Source organism: Coloeus monedula (genome assembly GCF_965178545.1).
Source record: "Coloeus monedula genome assembly, chromosome: 4".
NCBI classification, from domain to species: domain Eukaryota; kingdom Metazoa; phylum Chordata; class Aves; order Passeriformes; family Corvidae; genus Coloeus; species Coloeus monedula.
The window spans coordinates 52,140,788-52,166,710 of record NC_138784.1 but is presented as its reverse complement, the minus strand read 5'-3'; the positions used below and the strand labels follow the sequence as shown (position 1 = coordinate 52,166,710).

Below are 25,923 nucleotides of genomic sequence, written 5' to 3'. Positions count from 1 at the left end.
GATTGTTGAAAAGCTTTTCTGGAAGGGTGTTTGTTCATCCCTGGTGGACTGGAGTTCCCAGTAAGGCGGCCACCTGAGGCCACCCTGGCCAACATTAGCACACTCTGGCTTCCTGTGGGGCATGAATTGGCCCATGGCCTGAAACAAAAGAAATTGCAGGAGATGTATTCAGCCACAACACTTTGATGAACTATTAAAGAGTCAAAGCAAATGTCTTAGTTATATGTTTGTGAAAACTTGCCTTAAAAGCTTTTAAAAAGTAATTAATATTAACTGCTGAGGATTTTCTTTTTCTGACCAGAAGGATTGAAGAGAATGGTTTTTCAGCCTCATGAAAGCTGGGTACAGGACACTCAACTACCTAAGGATAAGGTCTCCTCCTTTTCACATTCACAATAGTGGAAAAATGTTTGTGAACAGTGTTGGAGAAGGAAAAGCCTTGCCTCAGTAATGACTTCTATTCTAAAGAAGTTATCGGCTTCTATGTTCTTTTAAAGTTAATAAATCTCTTAAATGAGCTCAAAATTATATTTTCCACTTAGATGGGGACTTCCAAATTTTCTTCTGCATACTTTCTGCAAAAACCCATGCCTGTGATTCAGAGTGTATCAGCCTGTGATGGAGGCAGTTACAGGTTATGCCACGCCCATGTGCTGGGCTGGGATCAGCACAAAACAAGAAGTTGCTGTAAAGATGTGCAGGCTTATGAGGCCCAGAAATGCAGCCTTGGTGGAGAGGAACTGCATCAGAGAGAGACCAGTTGCCTCTCCTCAGGGCAGAGATCAGCCACATGAACCAAGAGAAAAATGGGTTCTGTGCCAGTAAGTATAATAAGGCTCTGAAAAAGCGCCCATGAAGAGTAGAGACAGGCAAGGTAATGAAAAAACAACATGGGAAAAGGAAGTTGAATGAGTGATAGAATGTATCGTAGATGAAAGTAAAATTTCGATATGAAAATGAAATAAACTGGAAGAACCCCAGCAGGTACAAACAGTGCAGGAAAAAGTAATAACCAAGAAGCTAACCAAGGCAATAAAGTGAATACTTTGGGTATGTTTTGTTTTTGGAACTTTCTAAAAAGAATTTTTAAAAAGAAGAGGGTTTGGCATTAAGTGGTCTTGAGGGAGCAGTCATTTACGTCTGCAAGGCTTTGGAAAAAGTTTGCATCATTAAAATGGGTAATTCATCTCCAGAAGGCACAGCTGGCATTAAAAGATTAGGGGGCTCCAGAAAGTTCTTTATTCGGACAATAAGATAATGTTTCAGTTACTGAAAATGGAAATGATCATGGTTAGAGGTAACAATAATCCACTTCTGTCTATAAACCAACAGCTGGTGGAACAGCTCTGCCCACATGTTTGTGCACATTCAGTGCATGTATAATGGGGACATATGTACCCACGTGCAGCTCAGGGGTGATACTGCCAGCCTCTTCATTGCTGCCAATGCTGGCTCTGGGCTGGATAAGGAAAATTTCATACCTAATTGTATTTAAAGGTGAGCTCCAAGGAGAATTTTTATTGGGATTTCGCAGTGAAATTAAATCCACATGTAGTTCGTAGCCTCAGCAATATAATATTTTAAGCCTTTAAGAATTTAAAAGCAGTATAATGATTTTTAACTTTTTAGAGCCTTTTTTAAAAAATATTCAGGGAGCCTGAGTAGTCTAAAAGATTATCTATGTAATAAAGCTGAAAATATTTCAATGTTCTGGAAAAAAGAAAAAAGGCTCATTCGCATGAGAACTTGTTCTAGGAAGTTGAATGAAGGATAATGAAACTAGATCTCTTCTTAAATCTGTTGTTTAGTATCCCAGATAAAGTCTTTTAGAGTCACTGTATCAAAGGTGTATTAACTTTTATTCCCCAACCTGGTTCTCCTCTGCTAAGGTACATCTTCTTGCTCCAAACCTTCCTCTGGGCCAGATAACTGTGGTTCCTGAAGGCTGGTCTTACCAGTAAGACCAGAAAGATGGGGACATTGAGTCCCTTGGCCTTTTCAGTGTCCTTTGTCACCCTGTCCGGCAGCAAGCCCATCCAGGTGTGCACAGCAGGCTGATGTTCCCATTTCAGGCACGTGCCATATCAATAAGCTGTGATGCAATACCTGCATCAAAACCACCAGAAGAAACCCAGAATATTTCACAGCGTAACAAATGGGTAAGTGCTGAGCTGGCCACTTACTTGATGACAGTTTTTTCTGTATTTATGGTTTTTTGGGGTTTTTTTTTAAGAGCTCAAGGTAGGCTTCTTACAGCTGTAGGCATTTCTGCTGCCTCTTCCACAAGGAAATGCACTCCCAGAAACTTTTGCTATTTCTCAGTAGCAAAAGACAGAGATGTAAATATTGCTAGGAAAGGCCCCTCCATGGTTCAGCAAATCCAGCAAAGAATGTAAGAGGGGAAAAAAAAGAGGAAAAAAAAAAAAAGAAGAAACAGAAATCAGGCATGGCAAATGAAATACTGTATTTTGTTCTATGGAATAAATTTACTCATGTATTTAGTCATGAAGAGGAAACAGCTGTCTCTAGGTAGACATTTTAGTGTCAGAATAATGTTAGCTGAGGCTAAAGGTTGTAGGATTATTTTTTTTAAATACGCAGCCCAATTTTCTTGAGGGAGTTCCCTTTAATTTGCTGCACGAACTCAGGATCTAGCAGCGCCCTGAAATGCTGTTGGCCTGCCAAGCTTTTTGGGATTGCTCCCTCCCCAATATTTTCAACAAACTTTACCCTAAAAAGTGTGTTGTGCTGTCACAGGTGAAATCTCGTAAAAAAAGTCTAATTTTCTTTTACCACATGATAAATGGGGAATGACTTAGGAATGGTGGTGTGTATTAGGGCACGTGGGCATTGAAGCTTGAGAGATTGCTGCTTTTTCTTTTCCCAGAAAAATATCTAAAACCAGTTTGTGGATCTCATCCTGGCCTCCCACCCCTGTGTTCATTTCTTTGCAGATGTGAATTAGAAATAAAATGCTGCATTTCTGGTACTGCGCTGCACAGCTGCTGAAGGGCATCCAGCCTGCATGCCCAAACCACAGCTGCTGGTCACTGCCTGCAGGCTTCATGTCCAGCTTCTTGTGGGGCTCAGTGTATGGTGGCAAGGGGGAAAGGAATGTTTAGGGATTACTGAAGATCTGGATCTGGGGAGGGTGCTTTTGCTAAGAAAAACGGCTCTTACTCCAGTGTGGCAGGACAAAGTGTACCAAGACTCGATCTTCTCCATGGCGTTTGCCCCGCACTTTTTGGAAGGGCTTCATGCAGGTGACCGCTGCCTCCACGGGCAGAAGTGGTTTTGTGGTCACATGTCACAGCCTGCAGGTTTTACCTGCCACTTCAAATGGTACAAATGAACTTACAGTATTATCAGCAAGAGAGCAGCAGCTCATGAGCTGTAACCACAAACATGATTTTGGGTTGTTTCTTTCCTGTAACAGCTCATTTGCCTGGTGAAATGGATGCAACTTCATAAAGTAAGATCTCTTGTGTGAAAGAAGCAAATGCATATGGATCAATACATTGACAGCTCCCTTTGTGCTGGGAGCTGGGCAGGAGCCCTGCTGGAAGCCAGGTGGAGCCAGGGGCTACCTTGTACAATCTGCTGTAACTAGAGCCACTGAAGTTTTCAGGGCCACCACAGGGTGACAGCTACACTGGTTGTAAAAGGGTGTGTATGGTGTGTGCAAGAGGTGCAGCTTCCTTTGGATGTTTAGTTTCTGCAGGTTTCTTCAACATGGCAAGACTCCTGATAATTTGCCTCCTTTCAACAGGAGTAAGGAATTCTATGCTCTGAAAAAAGTCTGTATGTTCAGCATACACACCAAATGCTGAAAGAGAGAAAGAAGCAGCCAGAGAAAGCAGCAGCCCTCTCCTTGGTATAGCACTCACCTCTCCGAGCGCAGTTCCTGCCAGGGAGCAGCTGTAAACCTATCCAATGGCAGACAGGGACAGAAAGTGGCCAGCTTGACTTGACACTCCTGGGGGGGTCCTTTCCTTTTTTGTTCCATGCAGTTTATATGTAAAGAGATAATGTGCATACAAATTCTATTAAGTTGTCTTTAAATAAAAAAACCCCAGGAACTACTAACACTTGGAGTTAAAAAGCTTCCTCCACCCCTCAATCTGACGGTCAGTTATTATCTGAACCAGATTTCCACAAGGCTCATCTCTGCACTAAGCCAGAGGCTTTCCATCATTATAATCACAGGCTGTGTTTGCTTTTTGATGTAAACCATACCAAACTTCACAGGAAACATGTCAGAGGCAGCAAAGCCCAAGGCAATAAACTTTGCCCAATGAAAAAGAAAATCCTTTTGTCTGATTTGCCTAGTCTGCCAGATGCCTAGAATTATAATTAAAGAGAGATTTTCTAGATAAAATCCGTGGTCCATTAATGCTCATTAGGGACATAGATACTAGAAATAGTAGAAATAAAACTGCATAAAGGTATTTTCGAGTTCCTAAATGTTTCCCATAGTTCAAAGAAAGGATGTGATTCTTCCAGGAGTTAAGCAATCCTTTTTATCGGAGTATTAGACATAGCAATTCCCATACAGATCATAGTATCTTCAAACAGAAGGCCAAACTACTGCCTTAGCTGCTGACAAACATGGAGATTTGTATATATCTACATATACACTGATGTGCAAATGGATTTACATTTAGGACTGTGAATCACAAAAATTTGTTCTTTTGAAATGTAGGGTACAGGTGTGATACAAAGCAGCACAGGACAAGAGCTGACTATGCCTGATCCTTCTGATTTTCACAGCCTTAAATAATTCTGACAGTGCTGTTGTGAGGCAAATCAATATGGTTACCCTTAGTTTTTCAGCTGGAGATACACAGCAGCACCTGCTGTGAGGGTGTTTTCTGCGGCTGTTCTAACAATTCAGATGAAAATAGGAGAACATGAATATTGGTCCATTTCATACTTCCACATGCTTATACACTAGCAACCCATTACCTCTAATCTTATGCCACATCCTACATTAACTGCAAGCCAGACTAATTTCAACATTACAATGAATTGTTTTGCAGGAGTGATAGCCAGAGAAGAAAAACCTGTATGGAAACCCCTAACAGCCCCAAACAGCCCCACCAGGTCTAACATTTGTCCATGGGGCTCTCTGATCTCCTATATCCTCCCCAGGTCTCACTCACAGCTGATTTCTCCTGGTGTGGGGCTGCCTTTTTTTAATTTCATAGCACAGCAGTGTTAACATGGTACGTTTGCTCATTTGGACAAACATCTGTCTTCTACTACTGTGTCTCTGATCAAGTGAAAAAAAAATAATGTCATGCATCTCCTATTGTTAAGAAACACTTTCCTTTTATACCAATTCTAGTACTGGGAGTTTTGTCTCTGCTCACTCATTTCCTCATTGATAAACAAACTTATCTGCTGGTGATCCCAGTCCCTTAAACCACTCAGCATTTTAAGAGCAACAGCAAAGTTAAAATGGTAAAGTGGTGGCATTTTTGATCCACTGCATCAGGGTTATGCTTCCTTATCTAGAGGGTGAGTTAGGGAAAAAATATCCTTGAGGCATCTGTAAGGATGCATTTTCATTTCTTGACAGAGAGGACTGCTTGCTTCAACTTCCACATCAAAATCTTCATCTTAGAGCTGGTCTTGGAAATTTCCATCTAGAGGGGCTAAGTCATAAATGAATACCTAGTCTAAACAGTCACAGCACAAGGATAAGATTACCTGAGGTGAGCAGTATAGTGAAACACCAACCTCTCTATTAATTGTGCATGAACTAACATCAATTTTGCTAATGAGCCTTCCGAAGGTACCTGAAACAGCAAGGGTGTGAAGAAAATCTGTCAATTATGTGGGCTTCTTGAAAATTCAAATGAGGATAAGCTGACCTCTGCGCAGAGAAGGGAATAAGAAGCCCAGTGTGCCATCCAAACTGCCTGGAGAGCCTAAAGCTGCTTTAAGCAAGAGCTTTGACTGTCTAGAAGCCTCATCTAGACCATCTGTAGAGCTGAGGGTCTCACCCTAATTGAACTCCATAAGAAAAGGCAGTGACAATCTTGCTTAATTGTAACATTAGTAGTGTCTTTTCATTACCTGAATGTGTAGCCACGTCCTAGCTCTGGTGAAACAGATACCACACGTTTTAGAACAACCCCCACAGAATCTGTGTTCTGAAAAAGTCAAAAGACAGCAAATGCTACAATACACAAAAGTTTATTTTTTTCTTTTCTGAAGGCAAAATATAATAGAACCTAACATCAATGTATTTTGTACAACAGAACAGTTTTTATATGAGAACAGACAATCCATGAAGAGTTTTTTAAGTCTTATAACTGCTTCCCTTTTTTATCATGCTTTCTTGTGGTCAACAAAAAGTTGGCACAGAAGATGTCATGGCAGTCAGTCAGCAGGCATGCTCCCTCAGATCCTCGTCAGCTGGTGCCACAGGCTGGAGGGCAGGATACTTTCTACTTTTTCCATCACAAAATTTAAAGGGGCAAAGAGGGTGCTGAGAAACTGCAAAGAAATCAGATACACATTCAGATCAAAATCCACGAGACAATACATCTTAAGAGAAAGATGTCCAATAAGATATTCTTGCTGTGTTCCTCTGTAAAATCCTCCAGCATGATAAAAATGACATCATTCACACAGAAAGACTTTCAAATTCTTGAACCTTGCATATACAGAGATTTCTGGATTTTGCAGTAAAGAAAGCGAGAGCCCCATTTTTACAAAGACCAAAGTGATGAACTACAAAAGCTTTCACACATGTCACATCCTAGACTGAAGCTCATACTGAAGCTGCTAAAAGCTCAACCCAAAAGCTAGTGAAGAGAAAGAGAGGCTTTTTCATAACAGGGGTCTGCCAGACCACCTCACAGAGACAAAAAGTGTGCCTTGAGACTCAGGTTTAAAATGGCTCAGGGTTATCTATACATCTGCTATATATACTGAGGCATCACTGTCATGTATCCTAACATACTCTGCATCACTGACTAAAATTTATCTTAACATCCTCTCTCTATTACAGAACGCAACATTCAAAGAGACTTCAATATATTAGTGTTCAGACAGGCATATGTGAAAAAATCAAGTGAATGGAGAACATTTTATCACAGAAAAAAACACTGGCAGCTACACATTGCAGAACTCAGGTACTCAAAGCACTCCTGAAACTTCAAAAAATACGTATTAACTGTGCTTTACATTGCCTGCAATTCAACTCTACACATTACACACACCTATGCTGGGGCCCTACATGTGTATGAGAGAGTACAGCACTTACGATGCTCACGCATTTTAAAGGCAATAGTAAGCACTTGAATCCTTTTTTTCCTCTCAGATGTGTTTGCATACAATGCAGACACTACATCATGGACAACTTGTGCATCATGGGAAAACCAGGTAACACCACCCCTGGTAATGTCATTTTGTCATAAGCACAGGTCGAAGGTAAAACTAACTGAGGCAGAACTGACTATTTCAGTTCTGGTGCTAAAGGTCAAGCTATATAACATGAGCCACAGCTGAATCAATGAAATGCTGACTTACCTAATCTTAGAGACTGCTCTTTCTGTTTCAAGTGGCTTAGCCCAAGGAGAAGCATTCCCTCTGGTTAAGCTCTGAAGTGCTTAAATAAATATGTTCCTTTAAGTCTGGAAAATGCAAAAGGCTCTTCAGAGGATATCTTCTGCTATTTAAGCATCACTTGATTTACGTGGTGAGCTTGTACCATCACATCTACTTGAATAAAACTCAGCTTTGTAACTAGTGCAAATTACATCCTTGTTAAATCAATGAAACAAGATTAATTTGCCTGACAGTGACTTCTATTGCAATTCATAGGATTTTTGTTGCTCAAGCTGTTGATTGTATTTTACAACAAACTCAGCCAATTATCTGCAGCTTAAAGCAAGCCAAGTTTTTTTCCACCTGGAAAATCAGTTGTCTACAAAATACATTTCAACTCATGGATACCAAAACCTGACTTCCATAAAGTCCAAGCGAAACATTTGCTGACAACAAGAAGTTGAAGATGCCACCTACTCTCTTGTGCAAGGTGATGTAAACAATACCTGGGGCTGTCTGGCCCTTGGAATGCTACTGGTGCTCCTTTCCTCAGTAGCAGATGCCTATCCAGCTTGTTGCCAGCACACAAGAGATCTTTGTCAGCATGATACACGTTGAGGTTTTTTCTTAGGGTTTGGTTTTGGGGGGGGAGGTTTAAAAATTGGTTTGCATTTCCTTTTGACATTGACTTTTTCCACAGAGATCAAAAAAACCAGCATCAGCAGTAGAGTAAGAATTCAGGGTGGCAGAACATGGCAGAAGGGGTGATAGGAGAGCTGTTTTCTGGTATTATTTTGTGTTTGAAAAGAAAACCATCAATTTGGTTATTTCAAAGCTGGCAGGCAGCAGCTTTCTGGTAGCACCTTCTGAATAGTGCCATTTGATTAAAATATATATGTAGAAGTCTCTTTTCAAGCTTTTCCACAGTGTGGTTGGTGTTTTCATAGAGAAACTGACTGTTCAGTGCTCAGTCCCTGTGACTGGATCCACATGTTCCTTGCCTCAGCACCTGCAGAGGTCCAAGCAGATGAAATACCTCACCGGGCAAACCCACCTGCTGAACTGAGGTGTCATCCACCACACAGGAAATATTGAGATACATCATATGAGTGATCTCAGGCAAACAAAGGAATGAAATCAGAAAAATTAGTCTTTCTGAAGTCTGCCTCATTTAAAAAATTTAACTAGGCAGTACACTTTTAGATCTGTCTGTTGACTCAAATTATATAGTGACCTCTGTGTTAATACAACTCTCAGTTTTATTTAAGATATACTGTTATTGTTGAAAGACCCTGCACTTCTGTATTTTTAATGATTTCCCAGATATTATTAAATTTCTGCACGTCAATGAAAGAAATTTGATACTAGCAACAGTGTCCTGGCAATTTTATCCAAGCCACGCAATCAGAAATTTGTTCTGCCTATATTTATTTCTTAATTGACTTCCATATGCCTTTTGTTAGAAAGGCTAGCAAAAATTAAAAGCACAAGCTATGAAAATGCTTCTTCCTAGCCAAGACAAAACGCTAAGAACTGCTGTCATTTTAAAGTTACTTATACTCAGTCTGACAAAGTATCAAGGAAGAACTGGATTATTTCAATTTCATTATGGAAGAGTCAAACTTACTTCCAGGAACAACATAATGTGCATATGTGCATGGCTTCACAATATCATATAGCACCATCACAATGACTAGCAAGCAGACATGAATATGTAATTCCATAAACATGGCCACAGAAACAGCACATTAATCTTTTAGCTATTTAGGGAATGAGTTACTTATGAAATGATCTTCCCTAAAACTAAAAAGGTAGAGTCAGGGCTGGCCCAACCTTTTGTATTCTGTCCTGATACAGCTGCATTTCAAAGGGATGTCTGCCATGATTTTCATCAGTCTCATGCACCTGGGACACTTTTCCCAGAGAAGACTACAAAAATAAGCCTTCTGAATCGAAGCCTTTCTATGAGCTACGAAATCGATGTCACAGGATCTCAAATTCTGTCCTTCCCATGCACAAAAAACGCTCAGCTGCTGCATGGTTTGCGAAGATCAAGATACAGCTGAACCAAGCCATAATACATGTTTAACTGATTTCCGAACTCCATCCATACAGGTTTGAAGATCTTGAATAATCCTGCCATCTTCACACACATAATGTAGCTCACATTTCAATTCTATTTGTCTGTGCTTACTAATGAGAAACTTTACTTGCTCTGATATGCTGAACTGCACAACCCCATACAGGGCCTTGGGGTATCTATCTTAATATTCACACCAATGGCAGCTGCACTTACACATCAGGGAAATAGATCCTTCTGGTCTGATTCTACTCACCAAACGGCTTTAGAACCTGCAAGCTCCAAACCATGGAGGAACAATCACCAACATGCCACCAGTGTAACTTCCATTATCTCTCTCTGCAGTCAGCAACCAAAGACAGGTCATTTAAGCCCATGAACACAGTCTACCGATTTTCTCCAATTCCAGTAGCTCACTGACTATGGCAGGAGAACTAAGGGCAAAATCTCATTATGCTGCCAGCACATATTCTTTGTTCAGGATACAAGGCTGATAAACACAGGAACAAGCCTAATAGGGACAGATTTGGGAACGGCAACTGTGACAGTATCAGAAAACTAAAGATTTGATTGAAAGAGCCAAACAAGGGTCATACATTTCTGTAACTTCAGTAACTACAGAACAGAAAAAAACCTAACCACCAAATATAATGAAAGCTTTACAGAGAAGTTTATGATCATGTGCCCAAGTTAAAACACTTACTGTCCACCTAACGCCTACGTGCATACTCAAGAAACAAAGAGTAATAATATTTCAGGTATGTTTCAGCACTTTTTGCTGATAGAAGAGGTATCTTCCCTTACAAATAATCTTACTTCTGTCTTCTAGAGCTAATGAAAGAACATTCTTGTTGCAGGAACCGTTGCTGTACCAGATCTCTATCGCTCACAGGCCTGGGTTAATACAAGACCCAGCTCACCTGCAAAGGGAGTCTCTTGCCATTTGCCAAGGGGTTTGAAAAAGTACTGACAATCTGGAATTTGCCAAAACCTTTCAGCCTGGCCTCCTCCACCTCACTCCCTATACCCCCAAATCAAAAGCACCAAAGACATTAAAAACAAGGCCAGGAGGCCAGTTTGGAAAAACAAGACCTAGAACAGATAAAAATATATTTGAGAAAATATATTACAACGGAAGATATTCAGTATTTATTGGAGAAGGACTTTTTTTACTATCCTACAGCTTTTCTGCTAGTGGATTTTTCATCTCCTAGCATCATGGAGCAGTGATGTTCTTGGTTTTGCAAAGAAAAAAGTTTGATTTAGAATAATTCATGGCTCTTCCCCCTCATCTCCAACATTTATTAATCCTTGGTGGATTAAAAAAGCAGAATTAGGAGAGACTTCTCTGGATGTAGTTCAGAAAAGTTATGAGGGAAATATTGAGACTACTTCCTCCTTGACAGTTCGGGGAAAAAACACAGAAATTTGTCCTGGTTAACAGTCCATTCTACTTCTGCTCATTCTGAGAGTTTCTATTGCATTGGAAATCACAGCAGTCATTATGACTCTACACAAAACAGAGGGGTTCTGCAATCTGTTATTAGTTTACTTTAGTGGATGGTATATGAAAACACAGATATTCACTTCTCCCACCAAGCCCTTTTTTTTTTTTTTTTTGGCAAAATCACAAGACATCTAACCTAACAAGAGAGCCAGCTAAACCAGAGAAGACAAACAGCAGTGTCTTTTACTGATTAGCAACCTTGACAGCTGTGCGTAAGTCCCCCTGCTCAGATATGGACTGATGCTTCTGAATATGCAGACACTTAATACCTGGCAGTATTTAGCTCAGCTTTGCCTGCATTGGTGTCTTTATTTAGCAGAAGAGAGCAGCAGCACAGAATACTCACAGCCTTTGCAAAGACCCCCATAAGCTCTGGGAACTGGTGTGTCAGGAGGGCGAGCATGGCTGTGAAAGAACAGAGTCCAGCAGTGAAGAGGATGAAGAAGGGAAGCTCTTTCTTGGGGTAAACTGAAACTTCGTGAAATGCTGTAGAAAAAGACATGAGAAGGGGAATGCATTATACATTGAAAAAAAATCAAAACACAACACCAACCAAAACCAAAACCAAACCAATGTTCTTACATAGTTTAAACAACCAGAGACACACAAAGGTGCTTCTGAAGGAAGAACAACATGGAAGGTCTGAAACATCTAAGGACATTGTTGTTGTGTCAGTCATCTCCACCAAGTAATTCTCTCTAAAGATCAGGTTTCTGGTTTACTCTGGTGCTATGTACACATTACTTTTGCCTTCCTTGTGTGAGCATTAACTATAGCGCAGCTGTGCAACAGCTAATCCCAGAAAACAGGCTTAGAAATAAACATCAATTTTTAAAATGTAATCATAAACTAACCCCATGGCTGCATGTTTACTAATGCTGATACACAGAGAGTGCAGAAACGTGCCCGGGAGCAGCAGAGCCATACAGAAACATTGCTGCAGACCGGTTAAAGCAGGCTGTAGAACTACAGCCTTTGTAAATGTAAATTCTGAGTGTTTAATCTGCAGAGCCAAGAAAAATTATCCTAAAAGTAGGACATAAAAGCATGTATTTTAAAACCTGGAAATTAAATTAACAGTGAATTTTTAAGATGTTTGTTAATATACACTGATAGGAATACAGAAATTTCCTTGGCTCTGATATAAAAAAATCCTTCACTGGACTTTGGAAAAAGCAGCACCAAGATGACTAAAAGGGTTAGAAGAGGATAATGAGTATTTTACCAAAAGGATATATCCCTTAAACTTTTATGGCAGCTCAGATTCAAGATGAAAATTTGTCTGGGTTGACAAAAGGTCGGGTGAACTCTTACCTGTCTGTTTCACTCCAGTCTATAGTTCAGAGCTACAGTCAAGATAAACGCAAACTTTGAAACATTTTTTCTCATATAGGACCAACCTCAAGGCTTCCCATACACTCAAATCCTATGGCTATTCATATATATGAAACATTACTCTTCCATTTTGCCTACTTTGGTGATCAGCTCTCATCTCATTGTACTTGCAGACAACATAAGCACAGGGTAATTCAGCAACATGGCAGGATAATATTCGTGATTGCATTCATCCAGAGTGGAGTGGTTCTCAAAACCAAAAGCAAGAACTCGTAAGAGTTTAAATTAGAATATTAAAAACTAAAAATATGTATGACTCTCGAGTCTGCTAGTTCAATCAGTTAAAAAAAACAAAAGTAGAGACAGATTACAACTTCTCTTTGATTTAAAATAAATGTAGAAATCAGAAACACCAGAACATGGATTTTGTAAGTCTAGGATCTCTTGTGCTTTTCTTGCACTGCCTTTTCACACAGGCTAAACCCTGCTGTTCCAGTCTGTTATCCAGTCAGGGAAAAAGCTTTATAACTAATATTTTTAATTTGGAAAGCCTATCAGATTGTTGTGTTCTGATATAATTCCAGCTGATTCTCCCATAAAACATACACAATTAAAGGGTGTGGACAGGTACACAAAACCCCTGTAACCCACCTGTGTCTGTCATGGTATGCTAAACCCTTCCCTCCTCTAACCCAGGAGATTTTGCAGTGAAAGGCATTTCCTGTAACTGCCAGAGCAGAACACACTGTCTGCATACGCTGTTAAGGAGTCCCTCGCTTCTAACGTTTGACAAGAACGATTAGTTTTGCATCTAAATAGAGAATGCTGAGCTATTCTGCATGACTTTGTCATTCCTAAATCTCCTGACACTCCACCCTCCCCAGCTCAGCATCCCTCTGAGTAAAGCAAGCAGAGCACTGAGAGGTGTTGTTATAATTAGGATGATTATAATGGGGTGGGGAGATATTGTCAGTTGCCAAAGATTTCTGCGTAATATCAGCAAGAATGTGCTGTGAAGGAGAGACTTGCAAAGAGTGGATTTTCACTGCATTATTCTCACCTAATGTTTACTCATGTAGGCTTATAAAAAGAGGCAACACATTTTTCAGCCCAAACCAGAGAGGTTCTGAATGAAAGACTACAAAGGGTGCAAATGCCCTCAAAACCAGCCTTCCCAGCAGAAGCAGGCTTCATTTTAATTGTTCCAGAACAAATTTCTCTTTATACCTTCTTCAGGAGAGAGAAGGTGAGAGAAGAATCTTCTTCCTTGCATCAACTTTTATTTGCCTCCTTCGCCCTGACTCTGCAAACTTGTGTGTGTTCCACTTGTGCTCACGAAGTCCCACTGAGAGAACACATGTGGGAATGAAGTGTAACTGCAAGACTGGCTGCTTTGGCTCTTCCTCTGCATTCTTGTGCTTCACTGCATGCACTGCAGTAAGTCTCATTAGCTTGGACTGTAACACTTCTTGAGGGCTGGATCTCTCTTTGTATCTGGGAACATTGTTGGCACTTTCCTAATACACACCATAAACCCACATAAAATTGACTGAGATGACTTCAAGTTGATCTCTTCATAACAGTACACACACCATAACATGAAGAAAACCCTTTCTTGATGTTTAAGACTGCTTTTTGGAAAATGTAAGCACAATTTGTCATGAGTACTAGCTGCATTAATGATCCAGCTCTCCTCAAGCAAGTTGGATCTTGCCTTGGAATTTAAGGAGCTAGTCTGTCTACCAAAGATTAACAAGGCTGTGACACTGTGCTGTTGGATTGATTGGGATGTTAACCTAAATGAAAGATCAGTGTCTTGGCAAGAGAGAATAGCAAGACCTAACTGATTTGTATCTCTTTGGTAATCTCTCTCCCTGTCCGTAAGCTGCCAAAAATAGTAAATACAGCTAATTGTTATGAACTATGCTGAGGAGCTGCCTCTTGAACCATCACAGAAGCTCCAGAGGCTCACTGTCAATCTGGTTATTCTAATCCAGTGTACTCAATCTGAAAGGCATCAAAGGAGATCAGTGCTGCAAGACTCAGGTAAACTATTCTCTGGTGTCAATGGTAAGAAGAAATAGGTTGAACATACATGGTAGTAGTTCTCTATCTGCAGTTTCTGTACAGATAGGGTAAGGGTAGAAAAGATGTCCTTTTTCCAGTGGATAGGGGATCATTCTGAAAGCTGAAAAGAAAACACAGTGCATAAATTACTGTGAGCATGGCAGTCATACGTAAGTATACTTGCAATTCTGAAAAACAAACATAGGCAAAACATTTATATTCAGTTGCAAACAGCATATAAATTGCTTAATGAAATGCCAAAATATAAATCTACATTGAGCTTTTAATCACAAAGACTCCTATTATTTTTATTCTTGAGACAATGTTCACTAATGTCAGGTGAGACCACATTACAAGGACATATAAAAATGTTTGCATAATCAAAGCCCATTATACTTCCAATTTCATAGCCAAATTTACACATTTTGTCTTAGGCTTTTAGGCTGCAGAATTTTTAAATTTCAGGGGAAAGAAGTGTATCTGATACAACAGATATAGCCTACAAAAATAACCAGCCAAGCCTGTAAATTCAGAGCAATACTCACAGTTTCTGTGCATCAAGCATAATAGAAGTTTTCATGGAAAAAATACACTACTCTTTTTCCATCACACTCCAGCTAGCCAGGTAACACAGATGACATGAGCTCTGAGGACCAGTTTTCCAACACAGTCATGTTTTCATTTTCTATTTGGCAATCAAAGATTAATACTGAATTATTAAACCCAGGTTCCTCTCATGCATTCTTTCTAAATGCAGTGGATCAAGTCAGGTTTCCAATATAAATCTTCAGGTCATGGATTAAATAATACTTAATCTTATGATTTTTTAAAATTGAAAATAATAACAGAGAGGGAGGGAAATGGATTACTAAATCTTGATGGTGCTGATGTCATAGGCCATCCGAGTGTGGTTTATGGAAACATCAGAATACTTGACTGAAATATAGCTTTGCAATCAAGACATCCTTTTCCATTATCTTATATATTATTTTCACTATTAAAATGTCATCAACGTGTTATTCTCACTACTCCTATGAACATCAGACACTGAAGCAATATTTTCCCCAACAGATGTCCTAGAAGCACTGTACACTTTAGCTGTTAGGTACAGCCCACTGCCACACAATAATACTCCATTATCTCTTTCTCACAGGGCAACTTAAGAACTGGTTTAAATACACAGTCCCCCAACATTTTCAGCTGTTCACACTGCACTTGAAATGATGTTAACTGTATTTTTTTGCGAAATTATATTGTATTTTTTCTTGATTGCTGAATTTAAAGCAATGAAGAAGGCAGAGATCCTGAGATTGTGAACCAACCTGGGCTGTAATGCTCTTCCAGTATTAACCACCCCTCTCCACAGCAACCCAAAAAGCCAAGTACAAATACAATAATCCAGGCTGGGTATGATCTTAACATACAACAAACTTGAGTGTCTGTACAAAAACATATGTGGAATGATGTTCAATGCTCATTTCTTCAAAACCCCTAACACAAGCTGTTCCTTCCAATTTGGCTTAATATTGAAACAGACAATCAAGCCTCATCTGCCTTACCCTAAGCCACAGTAATATTTTAATCAAGATTTTAATAAGATTTTAATCAAAATAAAATGGGAGGTAAAGATGTTGCTTTTACAAAACAAGTGAAAAATGTCTGGATAGATTTTACTGAATGTAAGTGGTCATCCTTGACATGATGCCAATTATGGAATATTTACAGCAAAACAGCCTTATTTAGCAAGGAAGTGCTCTGGTTCATCTGGATCAGTTTGTGTCTATGTAGGTACTTCTCTGCCTTACTCCTACATTATTATCTGATCCTATCTTACATTAAATGACTCAGGTAGCACAGAGGCAGTTTGCCACTCACCCATGTACTTGCTGCAAGAGCAACTGCAGTGTTTGGGAACCCCTAGGTTTCTCTTCTTCGTGCAAACAGTAGGAATTTTGACACAAGTTTAGAAACCAACAGTGACAAACCATCACCTTGGACACTTCTGAAATTTGGTTACACTTGAAACTGCAGACCTTCTGTACAGAGAGCCTGGCCCAAACACAGTGGTGGCACTTGGCCTTTTATAGTTGTACTACAAATAAAATACCTACAAACACCTAGAAAGGAAGCAAGGGCAACTGGCCATGTATTATACATAGACTGTTGGTTAAAACTAGTATTTAATTACATTTAATTTCTCTGTCATGTGTTCACTGGTTTTCACTTACAGTTATGCAGAGATGCCAAGATATGGACCAAATGTTATAATTATTGGACTAGACACTGTGAAACCATTAAAACCCTTGGTTGTCTTCATGTGTGATCAAAATTTGAACAAAATTTTTGAGGACTTATGCACTGTTCATATTTTTCTGAAATCACTGTACAAAATGAATTATGGATTATTCTGCAGAAGTTATGCAATGATACTCATTTACATCTTTACAGACTATTATACAGCTATTAGCTAATAAAGTACATGTTCAGATTGCTGATTGTGGAGATAATAAGAAGGGGAATGTAGTTAGATGAGAATGCCCTACGCTGCCTTCAGGCACAGATGACTTGATTTCCTAAGTGGCAGGAAGACTGCAGGGCAGCCAGACTCCTGTGCCAAAAGCTGGTCCTTGTATAAACCCTTTAGGGGCTCCCCAGCCTGACAAAGCAGAAGAAGATCTGTTCAGGATTCCCTGCAAAATACTGCTTTGTACTAGAGAAATAATGAACCCTGGGCTAGAGGACTTCTGCAATAATCCAGAAGAGAAGGAACACCATGTAAAAGCAAACCACTGAAAATAAGCCATTGGGAATGAACCTATGACAGAGAAAATAACAGACTGGGAGAAATGATAGGAGAAGAGCTAGCAGATGTGTCAGAGAACAATGCAGCAGAGCAAACCCCAGGCAGCACTGGTATGGATTATTGAGCAAGGTGTTCTGCACACCTAGAAATAAAACCAGTGCATCCTCAGGGAGCCTACACTGCAAATTAGGCACGTTCAGGTCATTTGATACTGTAACTGAGATAGTCACTTTTACATTGGAAGTATCAAGTACATTCCTATAGGAATTACCATGGTAACAAAATATCTTTTCCATCAAAGCTAAATGAGGACAAAAAATCGTGAAACACACACACAAAGAAGTTGGTATAATAACATATGGAGAGGATGAAAAAGAACAGAATAAAGTAGAGCAGAAAAGGGGAACTAGATTACATAAAGGAAAAATCTGCCTCCAAAAAAAAGTCCACAAAGGCTGATTATAAATTGTACTTTTAAATTTTCTGAAACCTGGTAAAAAACACATCTCAAAGACAGGATAAGATATATTAGAAAGTTAGTAGATGACCTTTGGAGGTCATATACTCCCACCTCCCACTCAAGGCAGGGACATTTCCAAGTAAGGTCGGATTGCTCAGAACTATGTCAAGCTGAGCTCAGAATGTCTCTGGGGCTGTAGGTCCCACAGCCTATCAGCAACCTGTTCCAATGCACCACCACTCTCACTGTGAAAATATGTATCTTAGCTCTGGATTAAATTTCTCTTGTTTGAACTTGTGTGTATTGCTTCTTCTCTTTATGCTGGGCCATTCTGTCAAGACTATGACTCTCTCTTCCACATCATCTCTCTGTTGCGTGGCAGAAGACAGCAAACGGATCATCTCTTCACCCACCATAAATCTTCTCCAAGCTGAACAAAACCAGCTTCCTCAGCATTTTGTCCTACATCACATATTCCAGTCCCCTATGCATCCCAGTAATCCTTCACTGAACTCACTCCCGTTTGTCAGTTTAAAAAAAGTCATATAGTACAGTATTGCTTTATATTACACATTAATATATACCTGTCTATCAGGCACACTCATAATTTCCAAATATCAAAGCATTCTCAGAATCACAAAATAGTGTGGGTTGGAAAAGACCTTTAAAGGTTATCTAGTTCCAACTCCACTGCCATGAACAGGGACACCTTTCACTAGACCAAGTTGCTTGAAGCTCCATCCAACCTGAACACTTGGACGGATGGCGTATCCACAGCTTCTCTGGGCAACCTGTGCCAGTGCCTCACCACCCTTATTGCAAAATATTTTTTGCTTATGTCCAAGCTGAATATACTCACAGTTTTAAACTATTCATTCAAATAATGACAAAAAAATCTCTACAACCCTGGAATGAAAGAAGGTGAATTATTATCTCCTTATCCATGAACAAGAAAATGTGTCTCAAAGAAGCTGGGAAATTTTGTTCAGTATTACACAGCAAACACAATACAAGACTTCAAACCCCTTTTTCCCATTAAATGAAGTTTGTCTTTTCAGTTCAAATTTCAAATATTTCAATGCTGGTGAGGATGTAACTGGTGTCCAAAATTCTCACATACTATACTTCACAAAATACTATTATTTTTTTCATGACATTCAATAAAAATATTTAATTAGCTCCTTTTTAAGAAAGAGGATTACTTACTGCCTTCCCATGTACAGTGTAAGAGGTTCAATGCCCCCTCTACTCTTTTCCAGTGTTGAAGATGAAAGAAAGCATATGCTATTGCTTCACTGTCCCCTCTCTTCAGAATATGTTCAGGGGGCAGAATTAGGCTTTTCATTTCTAGTAGATACTGAAATAAAAAAGCAGAGCACAATTACTGCAGAAGTAATATAAAACACAGAAAGCTGACTGCAATTCTATAATGTACACTGAAAGGTCTATTTCCCTAAAGTACTTTCTCTCATAAGTGTTTCATCAAATGTGTAACATCACCAACTGCACTTGAAGACAAGTCCCAAAGACTAAGACATGCTGTCAGATGGTTCTGCTCTTCAGCAGTAGTATGGGGACTACAGAGAAATTCAAAATGAAACATCTCTCTTATTGAAGGAGATGAAAAAAAGGGCTCAAATCAGAAAATGGAATTTAATTACAAGACTTTTTTAATGAAAAGTGTTTGTAATAAAATAAAGAAGACTTTAAGCATTTTGATGCACAAAGTCTTCCTACAAGGAAAAACACAGCACTCATGGTTTGCACATAGGTTGCTGCATTTACTGCATTGCCTTTAACTGGTTGCGAGGTCTATGAACATGCAGGATTGGCAGCCACCTAAGTAGCCAATAACAAGTTACAAACTAAAAATGTTACTAAATGTAACAAATGCCTGCTTTTCCATGGTGGGGTGGGGGTAAAAGTACAGGAAATTTGCTTGCTACTTGAAATAGTTGTTGAATGTGTTACTATAATGAAAAGTACCGCTGACTAAACCAACAACCACGTTTCACAGAAAATTTCCCCATAACTGGCTTTTGCCCCCAGCAGAAGCAGATGAAAACCAGAGAGGGTTCATGTCACAGGAGAAGACAGAGGTCTCAGACATTATTCAAGCAGGTGGTTTTTCCTCCCTCTTCAATCCATGAACTAGACTAACAGTTAACTGGACAGACAACTCGCACCAGTTCAGCAGACATCTCATCACTGCTGTTACTACATTCGTTAGTGGAGGGGAAAGAAACAGCAGAGGGGAAAGGTATACCCCTTGTTATATGCCCCTTGATGGCATCCTTTACAGGAAAAGGAGCAGCAGACAGAAAACAGGCTGCTGAATCAGCTCCTGTTTGTCAGTTCTCCTGAGGAGTGTAACACTTCCCAGCTGTGTGATGACCGCTCTTCCACAGCACAGGGAAACTGTTGCTCTCTTCCAGGACGCCCAAGATCTCCCCACCAGACTGCTCAAGTTAACACAAAAGGCAGTAGGTGAGTCAGGCCCCAGCACAAGGCTGGGAAAGGAAAGTTATGGCTAACCACTGGCAAAGAAGGAGGGAGTGTGCAGCCCCTCCATTTTACCCGGTGCTACAGCCTGGTCTGGAAGGAGGAGGACTGCAGGACCTAGGGACTGACAACTTCCTAGTGCAGGCACCCATGAGGAGACAACCTGGCACCAGAGGCGAAAGGGAGGCATGGGTGGTGTCAACCCTGCACAACTCCTGATAAATGCTGACTTCTGTGAACAGGGTGTGCTGGTGCAAAAAAGCAGGCAAAAGAAAGAAATAAGGATTGAAAGTCAGCCTTGTGGAAAGGAAGAGAAAAGGGCAGAGGAAAATGAGCACCAACAGCATAATGTCATGCAGGATGTCCTAGAGTTTGTCACCCCTTTGTCTAAAGGAGCTGTCAAGCAGGTTAAAGATTTGGAGAGCTCATGATTGAAACAGAGAACTGTCAACCCTGGGAAACAGATAAATACTTCAAAGAGGAGCGAGAAATCACATGTTTCTGATGCAGGTAACAGCATTAAAGGAGGAGAAACTGAATTAGCAGTGGGAGTAGATGAGTGTGATACCTGCCTTTTAGAAAAATCTGAGAGAGCTACAGAGCAGGTGGATTAATGGAGGAAGCTGCAATTTAGTTGGCAGTCCAAGTGATTACGGGTGACAGAGAGGACAGAATGAAGAGCTGACAAGAGGGAGGGAGCTGCCAGGCTTACACAGATACAGCAAACATTTACTGCCCTAATGAATGCCTCACCCTTTTAAAAACACATACTGTACCTGTTGAGCAGAATGGAATACAGCTGCAAGAGCTGCAGGTTTCTACCTGTTTTATTAATTTAGAACATAACTCTTACTTCCATATTTTCTGCAAAATTAAATGAGAAAGTAAGTTCTCAATACTCAAATATTTCAACCAAAGGGAAAAAAAATAAACCCAATGACATGTCACTATTTGTAGGGAAAGAAAAACCAGGAAGAATTGTCATATTTCTAGGAGCATTAAGAAGAAAACATGTTATTTTGATTCTTATGTACTGCTTGTTATCAGCAATCAAAAAGAAATCAAGTGGATGTACCAGATGGAAGGATATATCTTGACACTTGCAAATCAAGCTTAGTCCTCGCTCAGTTATGTTGTCTTTTCAGTCTGCATTTTTCTCAGTTTCAGAAAGAAACTATTTTTTAAAGTTCCTCAGATCAAAAATGTGAAACACTCCTCCCTCATTACTCTATCACAGCTACGTTCCCAAACAAACAATCCATAACCTGGCTTGGCGATATTCAAGGAGACCCACACACAGAGTTGATAGGTGGCTCAAGACTATTTGTGACTCATAATTGTTTTTATTCTATGCATAAATGTCAGCCACACCTTTTGGACATACAAACTGTCAATTAATTTATTCTGGAAGCATTTCCAGCAGGAACACTGACTGTACACAGCCCCAGAGAGACCCTGTCTGGAACACTTCGTACAGTTCTCATCAGGCACTTTCCAAAACAAAAAAGATAAAATTTCTTAAGTACACAAAGAAATGGCTTTGGGAGACAGCACTTGAAGGCCTCCATCTACTTAACTTCTCTGAACATTAGTAAAGGGTCCCAAAAAGCTACCTAGCTGTTAGTAGGGCTTGATTATTATGGCAGGAGAGATATGACTGTCCATGAAAATTAGGATGGCCTTGATGTCCTAGAATATCATATCCATTGGTGCACTGCTGTATTTTCAAGGAGAGTTGAAGAGCCCAGAGGGCATTCCGGTTCCTGGAGGTTTTGCTGGCAGGACTAAGGGTCTGTCTGGAGATAGCATAGCCAAGGGCAGCCCCATTTTATGGTAGCTGCAGGCTACTGGTCCCAGACCTTTCAGAGGCAGGACTGAGTCCTAGCAACCTAGCAGGGTTTCTAGCAGGTTGTCTGTGAAACCAACACAGTCCCCCTGAAACGTTTCATACTGGACAAGCAGACAAATTCCAGTCAAATGAAAACAATAAAAAAATTTAAAATCTTTCTTTAAAAACCATCCAATGAGCTGCAGTCCTCATGCTGCCCATATAAGGTGTGAACTACAGTCCTGATGGACTACTGCATGCAACAAACATCTCCAGCGGCTGGAAAAAAATCAGCTAAAGACACCTGACTGTAGTTTCCAAGAGGCTGCTATTATGCTTCATCAAAGGTACTACACCAGGTAGGTGCACTCTTCTCTTCAACCACCAAACTTCAGGGTGGGAATCTGACTATTCATATCCCAAAATCTCCAAAGGCCTTACTCCAGATCACAGCCCTTGTTGTCACAGGACTAACAGGGACACAAAATCCAATCACACCACTAAAATTCATACTAGTAACCTACATCTCTTGACAGACTCCTTGTTAACTCTTAACTCCTGATACACTGGCATCTGTTGCTGGCATCCACTCAGACTGAACTACAACCTTCACAATTTAAGTAATAAAACTTCAATAACTCAGCAATCCTTTGAACACAAAGGGAAGAGGGGAGCCCTATGTCATCCTGACAGAGCTCTGAACCCAAGCATGGTTCCACTTTAGAGGGAGAATCAAACAACAGGCTAAATAAGAAACCTAGCTAAGAGCTAGGCATTCATGGAGGAAACCTAGATGGTAAGACCAAGACATCTCCAACTGCATTTGTTTTTCAGGAACAAATGAAGAAGGTTAACTAGAACAAGAAACAGAATGCTGTCACCATCTGGGCTTACCACATTCCTTTAAAAAATGAACCAGCTCAGAAACAAACAGCCTAGAAAATTTCAGCCAGAATGATCTCTTCACTCTTGTGGCCAGTGACAGGACTTGTGTTGAGCACTGGAACTGGCTCCCCACTGAAGTGGTCACAGCACCAAGCCTGACAGAATAAGCTTTTGAACAGTGCTCTTGGCCACATGGTGTGACTCTTGGGGATGGTGCTGTGCAGGGCTGGGAGCTGGACTTGATGATCCTTGTGGGTCCTTTCCAATTCTGGCATTTTCTCTGATTTGCTGATTCTATTACCCAGCCTCAATGAAGTTAGAAGCAAATACTGGAGTTGCACAATGATTTCTGCCATCATGAGATAGCTCAATTAGCCCTTTGCCACTGCATTGCTCTGGCTTGGAATCTTTTTTGGGTTCTTTTTTTTTTTTTTTTTCTTTTTCTTTTTCTGATCACTCTCTTCTCTCCCTCTAACCTAACCTTTTTTTGTCGAAGACCTGTATTTGGGAGTTACAACAAGTGTAGCAGTAGTTTTCATGTGCTTCTACAGAGGGCTTCTGGGCCAGTTACATAACATTGTGATAGGTACAGCTCAGCTACAGCCATTCTGTACACATACAGGAATGTCTTTTAGAGAGCATTTGGAGAACGACTATAGACCTTATAGAACCTATAGACTATAGACTATAGACATGAAGTGCAACAGGGTGGAATTTATACTTCTCTTGCTTAAATCGATTGAGTATACATTGTTTATTTCACAATATTGACAGCTCTCTGGCTCCTAATTCTCTTCTGCTGGGAGTGCTTTTAGCATTCCACATTACTTCAGTGACCTTTTATAAAATAAATCAACCTAACTCAGGCAGGTTTCCTTCTTTTCCTCTACTGTGCAATTCAACTATGAAATTACAACTCAGGTCACAAATAGGCAACAGTCACTCCTGCACCTGTGACAGCATCCCTCCAGGCCAGAATATCAGAATTTAACATTGTTTGAACAGGAACTCTCCTCCTCCCAGTGGGATGAACAGCATAAAGCTTAAGGAAGTTCCAAAAGCATAAATCTTAAGAAAGTTCCAAAATACTGGTTTCTACATGCCCAGTGAAGCCACTTTTAGGTCACCTTTCAAATTCTCATTACATTGATGGCAATTAAGAAGTTTGGCCTTTTTTGCTGGAAATACAATAACAAATCACCGTCTCACTGAAGAGCTAAAAACTCTCTCAAACATATCTCAAATAGTTTCTCTGTAATATCATGGGGTGTGTGGAACAGATTAATTTCCCATCTGGTCTATGAATTTGTTTGCATTATTTGTTTCTATTAGCAACTACAACTTACTAGAAACCACACAAGCATATGGACAGACACAGTTCTTACTAAAGAAAATCAAAATAAATAAGAAAAAAATGAGAAGGAATGCAGCAGAGAACAGATGAATCTTTAAAAGCATTTAATTCAATGGTTTGTTACATCCTTTTAAGAGACTGTTTATAGACAAAACTCACATTTGTTAAAGAAATATCAATATTTAAGTTTCTGATTGAAATGCAGCATACTTCAGCAGAGACTCTCTTCAAATCAACTTAGCTCCTGGCTTACATACCAAACCCATACAACTGTGCGTAGGACATACTTTTGACTCACTTTCAGCAATCAGATATACAGACCATCATCTGTTTTCTCTTTAATGAATACCTCTGGTCTCATACATCACAGAAAGGAGGGGGGTGCTTTTCATGAGGAGTTTGAATGAAGGGAAAGAGCTCTGCAAATCAGTTCAGGAAGGGTGTTCCACAACTGAGAGATGTCCCAGAGACAGCTGTGGAAGCTTATCAGCATTAGCTTTTTATAGTCCTGTTACATACAAGTAGGGAAGCCCCAAACACATATAAATAAAATTGATGAAGTTGTGTGTCTGTGTATATATATACACCTTTTTTCCCAACCACTCCACAAATTGTGTACTCTTTGTGATATAGTATGTACCTACAAACCCCTCTGGAATTACAGCTTCAGTGGCAATACAACCCTCTCTGTTTAACTTCTAAATTTTTGTGCAGTACGTTAAATATTTGTCACGTTTGTAGTTTATCTCTTCCTCACTCTGAACAAAAGACTCATTAACTTTTAAATCCTAGAGAAGCTCTGAACACACGTTAGTTTTGTGGCCCTGTTAGATTTCTTGTGATGCTGCTTGCTAAAACTCTTCCCATTTCATTAAAAACAAATGAGTGGAAATTGAGGTGTAATATCCACACTGCGTAAAATTATAACCAAAAACGTAGTTTCACACCTTAATATCCCTTAGCTAATAGCAGAAGGAATGAGTGTGAAATCAGCACTGCTGTATATTAATCTATATTAGGCTATTCTGTTTTAATGTTAAAATATGAACTAAATGAACCTCTGGAGTCTGCTCCTATTACTACCTTGTTATCCTGGTAATTTATGATTCACAAAGGTTTTCAATTTCAGAGTGTCAGACTTTGAAAAACAGAGGGAATCAACTAACAACATGAACTTAAGGAGGAAGAGGACTGGAATTTCTTTAAGTCAAAAGTAGACAAAATAATATAGAATCTGCATTTCACTCATGGGCATACTAGTCAGAGAGGAAATTCAGCCTTTTATTGAACAGCCACCTAACCAGAAGCTGGCTAGTAAGAAGGAGGTCATAAAGGATGAATGAAAGTACTGATCTACAAGAAAAGCAGGATCTTGGCGGTCTGGAAGTGCAGAGTTATGGGACAAATGCCACAACTTACAGTAACGTAGATTTTGAGAAGGAGGTCAAACTAAAGAACATCAAGGTCTTAAGTATAAACAGAAATAGAAAAAGCGAAAAGGTAGTAAATTAAGACTTGGCCTCAGTTTAATGGCAGTGTAGA

General features: G+C 39.9%; 1 protein-coding gene across 2 annotated transcripts in view; it reads right to left on the bottom strand.

Annotated features, from left to right (window-relative positions):
- Positions 1-6,249: 6,249 nt before the first annotated feature.
- Positions 6,250-25,923, bottom strand: part of ST7 (suppression of tumorigenicity 7) — a gene marked incomplete at its 5' end in the record, with an annotated part of 142,002 nt that continues 122,328 nt past the window's right edge. The window contains 4 exons of one of the 2 annotated variants that reach the window (XM_082280763.1): positions 6,250-6,504; positions 11,494-11,633; positions 14,578-14,670; positions 19,019-19,169. In XM_082280763.1, the coding sequence (XP_082136889.1) occupies positions 6,409-6,504; positions 11,494-11,633; positions 14,578-14,670; positions 19,019-19,169 (480 nt within the window). In that variant the 3' untranslated portion in view covers positions 6,250-6,408. Of the gene's footprint in view, positions 6,505-11,493; positions 11,634-14,577; positions 14,671-14,997; positions 15,235-19,018; positions 19,170-25,923 lie in introns of those variants that run through there. The other variant, XM_082280762.1, reaches the window with a different exon arrangement.